We start from the raw sequence: 11,460 nt of genomic DNA, 5'->3' as shown, positions 1-11,460 counted from the left end.
TGGGGAGGAGCTAGCCAGGTAGAGCTCATTATGCATATTTGAGAACTGTGAATGTGTGGGACTGGTACCCGGGGACGGCCAGGCCCCAGAGAGGGACAGGAATGTGTAGTTCCCTGACTCCTTTGTAGCCAGCAGTTCTCTTCTAGCGCGGAAAGAGCAGCGGTTTCTCACCTCCTCCCACGCCGGGGGAGGGAGGGGTGAGCTCCGGAACTAGGCCTACTCTCCTCCTTCGCAAATGCACACCAATGGATCGCGGTCGCTCTGCCGTCTCCCCTCCCCCTTCACCTCGCCTTCCTTTCTTTTCCTGACTTTGCTTCCGAACGTACCATTTTGCTATGCTTAGGGGGAGATTTGTGAGTTCTCTAAGTAGAATTAAGCAATATTACCTCTTTATGCATAGTATGGACAAAATTTATAAACAAAAAAAATTTATATAGTCTATATTTTTCATTTCTTTGTATATGTCATCTCGCAGAATCCCTAAGGCTTGATTTCATTTAGTTACAGCTTAGATTGCCACCTGGTTCTGGACTTGGTACAATCCCCTGCGGTGCGTAGGAGGAGGGGAGGAGTACATAAATTCAGCGCAGGGGGTGGGGCCATTCAGTCCTCGAGGCGTCGGTTGTCGGCTGTCGGCTGTTTTCTGTTGCTCGGTGGCCGGTGTGCGCGTGCGCGGACATGGCTTCCAACGGTAGGAGCTCGAGGGTCGGGGGCGAGCCGATCCCTGATCGCCTCGTGCGAAGGTTGGGAGATTGGTTCGGACCGCGTTCGGAGCGGTTTGGAGTCCTTTTTTTGGGAAGTCCAGAATCGGGAGGGAAGGGGGTATGATTGGATCCGTTGTGGTTGTTTCTGGGAGGAAGGGTCTTAGGCTCTCGCGGTCTAGGCGGGAAGTAAGCCAGGGCGGTGGGCGGGGAGAAGAGAGGCCTCTGTCGCCATTTTGTCCCATGGTTCTGGCGCGTTAATGTATGGAGTTGACTTGCAGAAGAGTTTCCTGTCATCTTCCCTTTTTAGCTAGCGAAGACTCTGGCGACTGAAATGTTGGGTGCATAAGGCGGCATAGAGAAATGCGGTTCATTGCGGTTTCCCGCTATTAGCTTTTCGCCCCTTCCCGCTTTGTCGCAGTGCTGCATCCGGGCAACTCTGGTGCGCACGCGCATTGGATTCACGCCCTGCCCGGGAGCCGAGGCCTTGTCGGGCTGCGCGCGTTCCTTTCCCTTCTGGCAGACTTTTACCTGATTCTTCCCTAGGCACCCCACACTATGTTCCTGTTGGGGACCCTCCTCCCCTTTTTCCATCCTTTCTTCCCATAATGGCCGAGGCTTTTCCTTGCTCCTCAAGCGTGTGGGGCCACGCAGTCGGCCCGGGAGAGGAGGCAAAGCTCATTATCGTCCCTCGTGCTCTGTTTAGGATTCTGCCCAACCTTTTTCTTAATCAAAATTTTCCTGAGGTAGCCACATACTATTTTCCCGGCACTATGAAGAAAGGGTTGCTATTAATTTATGTCTTTGTAACTTATCTTTATGGATGGAAAGGCACTTTTTTGTTCAAAAAGAACAGAATTCCATGTTCTGCTTCAGCTGCTCTTTGAGAACTTAAGTAATAATGCTGCTTCAGATAGATGCTTCAGATGCCCTTTAACTTAACTGGATTTGTAATTTGAGTCTCACAGTGGCCCTGTGAAAAGTAGGACGACAGGCAATCATTTTATGAATAATTTAAGAGATTCAGGCAGGTAAAATGACTTGTGTACCCCAAGGTTTGGGGAAATTGCAGTCAGGACAAAAAACTACCCCCCAAATCCTTTCAGCTTTCTACTTTAAAGCTAGGTTTCGAATTTCAGCCTAAGATGGTTGAAGCCCATCTACTCTTTCGAGTCTGGTTTTAGTATTCTCTAAAATTCTCGACTCTTTTTAACTTCAAAGGATGAGATTGAAGGGAGAAGCAATAAGACTAATGGAATGTTACCCTGCTGCATTTCCTGCTGAGTTCCTTTTGGGGAGGGAAGGGAAGAAGACACGAAAAGCTATTTTTCCTCTTTCTGTCTTTTGCTAATGTTTCCCATTTTACTTCTGGTGTTAAGATAAGTTGGTAATTCAGGAATGTTTTATTGACATCTTTTCACTTAGCATCCCACTCATTTCCAAATTTATCTTTTCTCATTTCTCTAATCCAAACCAACCAGCACCAGCTCCTTTTCCATCCCCCCTTCCTACCCTGGTTATACAATATTCTATATTAATAGTTTCATAAACCTCTAACAGGAACATTGGATATACCCATCTATTTTAAAGAGATATATAGCTTCACCATTATAATTAGCATTCTTAGATCCCCCCCCCATTTGTTGTAGCTACATATTGTCTGATCTGTTAACCTCATTTTTCAGTTCACATAAATCGCCATGCTTCTCTGAATTCCTTAGACTATTCATTTTGTTGCCCACTATTACCAGAATTTCTTTAGCCATCCTAAATGTCTTTGTTTCAATTTTTTGCTACCACAATTTTTTGCAATTTTTGCTATGTATGTTTCAAGGTATGCATTTTTCAATGCGTACAATGATTTTTTTTTAACTTTCTTGAGACAATACTTTTAGCATTAGTCCTTGGTCTGTCTTTCTCTAGTTTTTTACAGTGAAGAAACTTTCAGAAGACCCTTTTATGAACGAGAGGATTTAAATTTAGTTCTTTGCAGATCTTTCCCTCTTTTTTATTTTGAGAAACTTTCTGAAGCACAAATTTTTTTCCTGTGTGTGGGGATTGTGTATGTGTAATAAACAGAATATCAGGAATATAACCTACCTCTTTTTTTTTTTTACTTTTACAGAGTACACTCAGCCAGCCACACAAAGGTGAGTGACATCAAAGGGAATATGCACTAGTGGTGGCAAGATATATAGATATAATTTTATTTGTATATATGTTTTATAATTTCTTTTTCCTCCCCTAGCTATGGGGCTTACCCTACTCAGCCTGGACAAGGTTATTCCCAACAGAGCAGTCAGCCCTATGGCCAGCAGAGTTACAGTGGCTATGGCCAATCAGCTGATACTTCAGGCTATGGTCAGAGTAGCTATGGCTCCTCCTATGGACAGACTCAGAACAGTAAGTATTTTTTATTGTTTTTTTTTTTAATTTAGAATCAAGATATTATATTTCAAAGGAATTTGTTTTAACAGACATCTAAAATTTTCCAAATCCTTTTGTTGCAGATCTTTGTCCTTTTAATTTAGAATATTTTTCCATGGCTACATGATTTATGTCTTTTCCCATACCTCTTCCCTCCCCCTTCCTGGAGCTGAGGAGCTTTGGTTTATTTTTTAAACAGTATTTTGGGGACAGCTAGTCAGGTGGCTGAGTAGTTTGGAAATGGAATGTCCTGGTTCAAATCTGTTTCAGACTTTCTATGTGACCCTGGGCAAGTCACTTAACCCCCATTGCTAAGTCCTTATTGCTCTTTCTGCCTTGGAACTGATACTTAGTATTAGATTCTAAGACAGAAGGTAAGGATTTAAGGAAAAAAGTGTTTTATCTCTTATCTCTCCTTTAATTCCCAAATTTTAATATGCTAGTACTTCTCTTTTTAAATGTATTCTTTTTTTTTTAAAATATCTCCCTCTTCCCCATTAAAAATAACGGTGAAACAAGATAAATAAGAGATTCTACTAGGTCCTTCTATTCAAGAGGGTAGAGATTGAGAGTGATTTCTCTTTCAGGTTACTTTAATTTAGGCAATACTTAATGTGAATCAAAGTATGCCTTTGACAATTTGCTTATGAGATGCTTCTAGTATATAAGGGAGCCAGGAACTAGGTTGAATTAAAAAAAGGAACTGAAATGTTATTAAGTAAGAAAGACTAGGGATTATTTACATTAAAAACAGCATATGGGTGTAGATACAGAATAACCTTTTATGTTGAAAGGGAATTGGAAAATCTTACCTGCCAAAAAAGTTTGGAGGAAACGTGGTATATTTCTTATGTTTTTTTACTTGGCACATTTATTTCATAACTAGACTCCGAATGTTTTTTTTTCTTTCAGCAGGCTATGGTACTCAGTCAGCTCCCCAAGGATATGGTTCAACCAGTGGCTATGGCAGCAGTCAGAGTTCTCAACCTTCTTATGGTCAGCAATCATCCTATCCTGGCTATAGCCAGCAGCCAGCACCTAGCAGCACTTCAGGGAGGTGAGTTATTTAGCTTCTAGGAGAAGATAGTAAAATTTCCAGGGTAGCTTACTTGTGTGTTAAAGATAACATGGTAGAAAATAGAAACATTGAAATGGAGATAAGAAAAGATGATGTAGGCTATAATCTATTTTCTCTCCTCTTCCCTAGCTATGGTAGCAGCTCTCAGAGCAGTAGTTATGGGCAGCCCCAGAGTGGGGGTTATGGGCAGCAGTCTGGCTATGGTGGACAGCAGCAAAGCTCCTATGGACAGCAGCAAAGCTCCTACAATCCTCCTCAAGGATATGGTCAACAGAACCAATATAACAGCAGCAGTGGGGGCGGTGGAGGAGGTGGTGGAGGTAAGACACTATCTTCCCTGTAGCCCCTTCTCCAACTCCCTTTTATATGGATCTGTATTTACCTTTTTTTAGTTCTCTTGTTGGTCCTAAAACTTTTAAAGAGAGTGGTCTTTTGGTTTTTGCCAGTTCACATTATGATCCTTAAGTTCAAAACCTAAAGCTTTTTTGAATCTCCTATGCAGTCTTAGATGGTCGTCTTTTAATTCCTTAACAGGTAGCTATGGCCAAGACCAATCATCAATGAGTGGTGGAAGTGGTGGAGGCTATGGCAACCAGGACCAGAGTGGAGGTGGTAGCAGCAGCAGCTATGGGGGAGGCCAGCAAGACCGTGGGGGCAGAGGTCGGGGTGGCGGAGGCGGCAGCAGCAGTGGTGGAGGCGGATACAACCGTAACAGCGGTGGCTATGAGCCCAGAGGTCGTGGAGGTGGACGTGGAGGCAGAGGTGGCATGGGGTAGGTGTCTTGTGGGAAGCTAGGGAATATTTCCAAATGGGTGGCTTAAGGGTTGCATGGATCTGTCTCCCTTTTTCTCAAGCCTAGTCCTAAGGGATGCATGGGTTAGTTTCTAGGGATTTGGGGGATTGTTTGGTTTGGGGGTAGTGACTTGTCTCCTTTTATCTACCCCACTGTGCTAGTTTGATTTTTGTGGGGACTTGGGAGTAAGAACTTGATGCTTTTTCTTATTTATAAACCTTCCCTTGACCATACTGAACAAGAGGTTGAGAAGAAACTAAAGTTTCATCTCAAGGGGAAAAATGGGTATATGTGGTCTAGATTGGAGTTATATATATATATAGCCTCTCATTGTAAAGGACTTGCCCAGCCCTTGGTAGAAACTTTAGAGAGAGGGATGGTATCTTCTTTGCCAGGAAATAAGGTGGGTGGAAGCTCTTTTATTATACCCATCATCCCACATGGCCTTTCTTTTCTGAGAGTTGGTTGATAAGAATTTAGCTGTCCCCACAACTGACTGATCCTGATCACTTTGTGTGTGACCTTGTAACTAGAATTAGCTATGTTCACTGAGTTTGCAGGCCTTAGAGCAAATGCTTTTGACACAGTGGTCTATGGTCTTACTCACCACTTTACCCATCTCCTTTGACTACTTTCTTTCTTGAATATATATATATATATATATGATCAGTGTGTCAGACTGGATTTCCCTTCTGCCCTTCCCCACAGTTTCTTTTAAAGCCAAACCTTAGACTTGACTTAAAAACATGTCAAACCTGGTGATAAACATGGTCCTGAGTGACCCTACTGTTTCAATGTCTTATCTCTTTTGAAATGAGGGAAGGGATTTGTCATTGTGTTTTTGTCTTAAAAAACAAAACAAAACAAACAAAACAAAAACCAAACTTTAATGAGTTGTGCCTTATACCAGGTAAGTATTTTTCATGGGTGGGTGGGGGCAACAAAAAAAACTACCAAAAAAATCAAGAAATCTGTGTGTTTGATGCAAAACTTAAAAAAAGCAACTGTTAATGTGACTGTTAACTTGCTCTGCATTTTATGTGCCACAGGTATGAAAGGTGACATTGCAAATACTCCGCTCTTCTCACAGTGTAGAAGGGGTGACCCCTGGGGGGGGGGGAAAGACCAAAAACAGCTCAGTAGTTAGGACAGGGCTTAGCTAAGAGTTTGTCTCGCTTTAAGGGGAAATCGTCTTTGGTTTTGACTTTATATGGATGGGGTTGGGTTTGCTTGCTGCTTTCAAAGCAAAACCACAAAAATCATTTGTGTTTAGGGCTACCCCAGCCCGGTGTGAAGTGTCTTCTGGGTAAATTGGGGACAGGGTTTTTAAACCAACTTTTGGGTTTGTCGAAACCACTTACTACAAGAGGAAAAAAAAACAACTGCCACATCGGAAGGACGACAAAGGAAAACTGGTCACTTTTTCCAGAGGAAATGGAGATATATAACATTTAAAAACAATCAAAAAACAAACAAAAAACCAAAACCTTAAACTGTGTTTGAGAAACTGCACACATGTGTGTGACATGCTCAAAGGTCAGATTGAGGGGTGGTCAGGAAGGAATGTATCTTAGTAGCCACTTGTTTTCCCCAAACAAATATCCACATTGGGGAGACTGTACAAAAATCAAACAAACAAAAAAAAACCAAACACCCTGTTGTAGCCGTTGGAAGCTTCATGTCCTTTCTTCTAACTTGTCTTCTCCAGCGGAAGTGACCGTGGTGGCTTCAATAAATTTGGTGGTAAGTGAACAGAGTTTCCAAAATTCCCAACCCCCGGCAATGCTTTGTCTGATTGTTCATTTGCAGATGTCTTCTCGTGTTTTTAAGTGTCAAAAGAGGTTTGAAGTGTCCAGAATCACCTCCAGGGTTGGGATAGAGTGCCACCTACTGCCAGATTGTGTTATAACCTCTGGAGAGGGTGAAACAGTTGCCTTGTTACCAAATTGGTCTGACTGGCTGACTTTCTCAAAGGTTGAGGATGTCTAATAGACATGAAAGGAGAGGGTGGGTTATAAGAATACCCATTTAGAGACAACTTCTTATGAGATCCTCTTGGTGAGAATGTGATAACATGGTGCCAAAACTGGCTTTAGGATCTTTTGATCTGTGTTTATAAGGTTAGAACATTCAACAACCTAAATGTCTTAACTTCTGGGGGGGAGGGGTATGATAAACACTGACTTGGGTGGAACATAGATGTGTATATTATAGGTACTGAATGGTATTATCCAACTGTAAGATAACATACTCTAGCTTTTCCCCAAGTGGGACTAATAGCTAGTTTGGGAAGGAAGGTGTGGACGACTTCAGGAAAACTGAGTGTATGTGTGGCTCATGGGAAATAACCAGGTCTTTAAAAAAAAAGGATAAAATAATCTTATGACTTCATGAAAAATGGAAATTTAAAAAAGTCTCCCATTAAAGCTGGAAACTTTTCTGGTCTGGTTGACACATGGTTTCTTGAACTGTCCTGTCACTCAACATTTAAAACCAAAGGCTCATGTGTTTATGAATTAGGTGTGCATTCAGTTTGTATATATGATTTTTTTTTTGTACATGGTGAATTCAGATAAATACTGGTCACAATGGTCTCTGGAAAGAAATAGAGGCTGTAAACATGGAAATGAGATTTTTTTGGTCTGTTCCCTGGGACATGCTATTTTAAAAATACACACAGATATATGAATGTATGTGGCTCGGGAAAACTTTTAACATGGTTTAAGAAAATGGTTTCTAAAAGCTGAAGCAATAGAAAATGGTTTCAAGAGGACAAATGTCTTGGTTTAAAAGTTTTGGAGAAGTTGGATGCGCATCATGTGCCGGTGGTGAAATACCCTCATCTCTCTGGGCTGAGAGAGTGGGGCTAAGTATAGCATTTGGTTTGGTAAATACAGTGGGGTCCATCCCCTCTCTTCCCCTCTCCCCCAACCAGCCTGTGCTGGGGAGGCATTGTTTTCTAGAGTGTGGAGTTACCCCTGTGGGGCTCAGGTTACAGATTTAAAGACAGGGAGGGGCTTGTCTCCTCCCCAGCCCTGCTCAGGGTTTTCTCCTCTGGGCACCAAACCCAGGACAGGGTTTGGGGTGAGGCTGTGAGCACATAACTGATTACAGTTTGCAAGAGTGTGTTTGGATTTGGTGTTTTTGTCTTGATTTTCTATTTCTGTTCCTCTCTCCTGACTAATGGGTATCTTGTTTTCCTTTTTTTTTCCATGTAATTCAAGGGCCCCGGGACCAAGGATCACGCCATGACTCTGGTGAGCTGCAAGCCACTTTGGGGGGAGTGGGGAAGGGAAGTCAAGGTTATCAAGTACGTCAGAGGTTCTTAGTAGTTTTGAGTTTTTAATATTGGAAGGCAATTCAAAGCTGGTGATTAGAATTTGGGGTAAAAGTACATAGGTTAGGGTTAGGGGGATTTGGAAAAGTCAATGAAGGAAACTAGGTAATTGAAGGGGGTAAGAAAAGTTCTGCTATATGTAGAGCAAGATGACTGATGGAAACAACTTTTCCGTCTGCACATAAATATAATCTCTTGAGGGTAGGAACTAAGTATGTGGGATAGATGAGATATTTAATTTATCTTTTGTTTCTCTCCCATTTCTTCTCTACAATTCTTTCTGTGTGTATGTGTTTCTCTAGCAGAACAGGATAATTCTGATAATAATACCATCTTTGTACAAGGCTTGGGTGAAAACGTTACCATTGAGTCTGTTGCAGATTACTTCAAGCAAATTGGCATTATAAAGGTACTAGAAACACATTGGGGATGGAAAATAATACTTGGATTATGGGGGAGGCAGCTGAGTTGGGGAAAGTGAAGCTCCAATTTGTGTTGGAGGGAGCTCTTTGTATTATGTTGGATCCTGTTAAGTTTTTACTTCTGTTTAATTTTTTAGACCAATAAGAAGACAGGGCAGCCTATGATCAACTTGTATACAGACAGGGAGACAGGAAAGCTGAAAGGAGAGGCTACGGTATCGTTTGATGATCCCCCCTCTGCCAAGGCAGCCATTGATTGGTTTGATGGTGAGTTTGAGGAGAAAATAATAAAGGTGTTTAGCCTATGATAGCTAAATATTATACTTATCATAATATTTATCAAGAAGTTAATTATATTATTATTTATCAAGAAGTTGATTATTTTCTAATGTTTTATGTTTTCTATTCTAATGATAATGATATAAGATTTGTTTCTAATTATGTTAATGATTTAAGAAATGATGTTAATAATTTCTTCTTGAGGGATATATAGTCATGAGGTTCCTTTTGGTTTCCTTGTATTAGTTAATTAAGAAAAACCAATACTTGAGGTTCTTGAACATAAAATTTTCTTTGGTATCTTCCCTTAGGGAAAGAATTTTCTGGAAACCCTATTAAAGTCTCCTTTGCCACTCGAAGAGCAGACTTCAACAGAGGAGGTGGCAATGGCCGTGGTGGTCGTGGACGTGGAGGTGAAAATAATTATTAATAATAGAGGGTGGATAGCTCTGTTGTATGGGAGGTCTGGCATTAGAGCCATAGGTCAAGGCAGTTTTGATTCTAAAGCAACTCCTGTCTTGGAGGTTCTTGATTGGGTCTTTGAGTGCAGAATGTTGTATTAAGTCAAATGCTCTTTGTTTTGGTTTTGTTTAAAATTAAGGCATACTATGTACTGGGCACTCATGGTGTGCTAAGTGCTACAAGGGTGAATGATTTGATAAACAAGGATTATGATTACTATAAGCAAGAATTAAATGGGGAAACTTAAATTTAATAATGAAGGTTTGCAGACATTGGGACAAGACAAAACTATCCTCTCCCAAATTATTTGTAGGACCCATGGGCCGCGGAGGCTTTGGAGGTGGAGGCAGTGGTGGTGGCAGCCGTGGAGGATTCCCCAGTGGAGGGGGTGGTGGTGGAGGCCAACAGAGAGCTGGAGACTGGAAATGTCCTAATCCGTGAGTAAAAACTTGTAATCCTTATCAGGAAAATCAAGATTCTCTTCTGATTATCTTATTCTCAATAATGGCAAAGTATTATTTCTCTTAAGGTAGTCTTTTCTTTTACCTTTTTTGCTTTTTCCACCCTTCCTGGGAGGGAACTTTATCTCTGTTCAAAATTTGTATTTCTAGCACTTGCTCCATGACTTAGCATACAATACTTTAACATGCATTTTAATTTATTCAACTCTTAATCACCATATTCCCAACCTGCTTTATGCCATTCCAATCCCTTAATATGGTTTGTTCCTTTTTGTCCTTAGCACATGTGAGAACATGAACTTTTCTTGGAGGAATGAGTGTAACCAGTGTAAGGCACCTAAGCCTGATGGGCCTGGAGGGGGACCTGGAGGCTCTCATATGGGTAAGAGGGTGAATTGGTATTGGAGGAGGGAAAAGGGAAAGATAGGAGAGTGTAATAGGTTTAACCCCTTATTTATTTTTTGTTTCCTCTAGGGGGTAATTTTGGAGATGATCGGAGAGGTGGCAGAGGTGGCTATGACCGAGGCGGTTATCGAGGCAGAGGCGGGGACCGTGGGGGATTCCGAGGGGGCCGGGGTGGAGGGGACAGAGGTGGCTTTGGACCTGGCAAGATGGACTCGAGGTGAGTGATTTTACTGTTAATGCATTTGAGTTTTGAAGGGAGTTGATTTATTAGGGTGTGATGACTTAAGGTTGGAAGTTGTGAAGGTCAAAAACTTGTAGATGGACTAACTCTGGATACTTCTACTTAGAGTCTATCTAGATCCATGTCCTGGAGAGTGTGTGTGTATGTGTAAATGTGATGAAAGGAAAGGCTTATACTGTTGGTACTGTGGGGATAATGGAAATGACCCTTGCCTCCTATGATGTTGGTTTTTGATTGTTTTTTCCTTGCAGGGGTGAACACAGACAAGACAGACGGGAGAGGCCGTATTAGCCTGACTCAGGCATCTCTGGACCACCTTCCCTTCCAGACCCTACTGTTCCCTTTATTTTGTAACTTTCCTGCCCGCCTTCCTATCCTTGTTTTGTGTCGGACTTTGTAATTGTAACCATACTCCCAGCTCCCATTAAATGCCATTGTTTTAGTTATCAAGTTATTGTTCCTCTCCTGGAAGAGAGGAGTAGGGGCAACTCCCTATCTATTCCTTCTCCATCTCTGAGCTACCCACCTGAGCTGGGTAAGTATGAGGCAGAAAATCATACTCAACCATAGATGCTGGACTGCCCCATAGGAGGAAAATAACCAGATTTAGAGGGATTTGATTAGTAATAACTAATCCCTGATCCCCAAAACCTTTGCCTGTCATTTTCCTACTTTTTAGTCTCAGACCTCTAAATTAGGAACTCGGGTGTGCATATTGGGTTTAATAACATCATCTCTCAAATAGGGACTTGAAAAGATTTTTAGGCCATGTGGAGAGGACTAGGTATTTCTTGAAATTAAGATGTATTCCTTTACTCTTAGGTGACTTATGTTTAACCAGGTTTATTGTGATG

The 11,460-nt window shown here is 41.7% G+C and overlaps 1 protein-coding gene across 3 annotated transcripts; it reads left to right on the top strand.

Moving 5' to 3' along the window:
* Window positions 1-568: 568 nt before the first annotated feature.
* Window positions 569-11,048, top strand: FUS (FUS RNA binding protein). Of its 3 annotated transcripts, none has more exons than XM_001364755.4 (15): window positions 569-691; window positions 2,827-2,851; window positions 2,950-3,104; window positions 4,041-4,185; window positions 4,336-4,526; window positions 4,741-4,978; window positions 6,708-6,742; window positions 8,224-8,256; window positions 8,642-8,745; window positions 8,896-9,025; window positions 9,349-9,450; window positions 9,813-9,936; window positions 10,242-10,342; window positions 10,435-10,582; window positions 10,858-11,048. In XM_001364755.4, the coding sequence occupies exons 1-15, from the start codon at window positions 679-681 to the stop codon at window positions 10,895-10,897; spliced, it is 1,584 nt and encodes a 527-aa protein (XP_001364792.1). In that variant the 5' UTR covers window positions 569-678; the 3' UTR covers window positions 10,898-11,048. The 3 variants fall into 3 exon arrangements, with proteins under 3 accessions (XP_001364792.1, XP_007498595.1, XP_056662317.1); XM_007498533.3 differs by having other exon boundaries at window positions 589-691; window positions 8,639-8,745; XM_056806339.1 differs by lacking the exon at window positions 569-691 and adding an exon at window positions 1,021-1,042 and having other exon boundaries at window positions 8,639-8,745.
* The last annotated feature ends 412 nt before the right edge of the window (window positions 11,049-11,460 follow it).

The sequence above is a fragment of the Monodelphis domestica genome, chromosome 7 (genome assembly GCF_027887165.1).
Source record: "Monodelphis domestica isolate mMonDom1 chromosome 7, mMonDom1.pri, whole genome shotgun sequence".
In the NCBI taxonomy this organism is placed as follows: Eukaryota; Metazoa; Chordata; class Mammalia; order Didelphimorphia; family Didelphidae; genus Monodelphis; species Monodelphis domestica.
The sequence above is the reverse complement of the archived record's forward strand: the minus strand, read 5'-3'. Positions and strand labels throughout refer to the sequence as shown.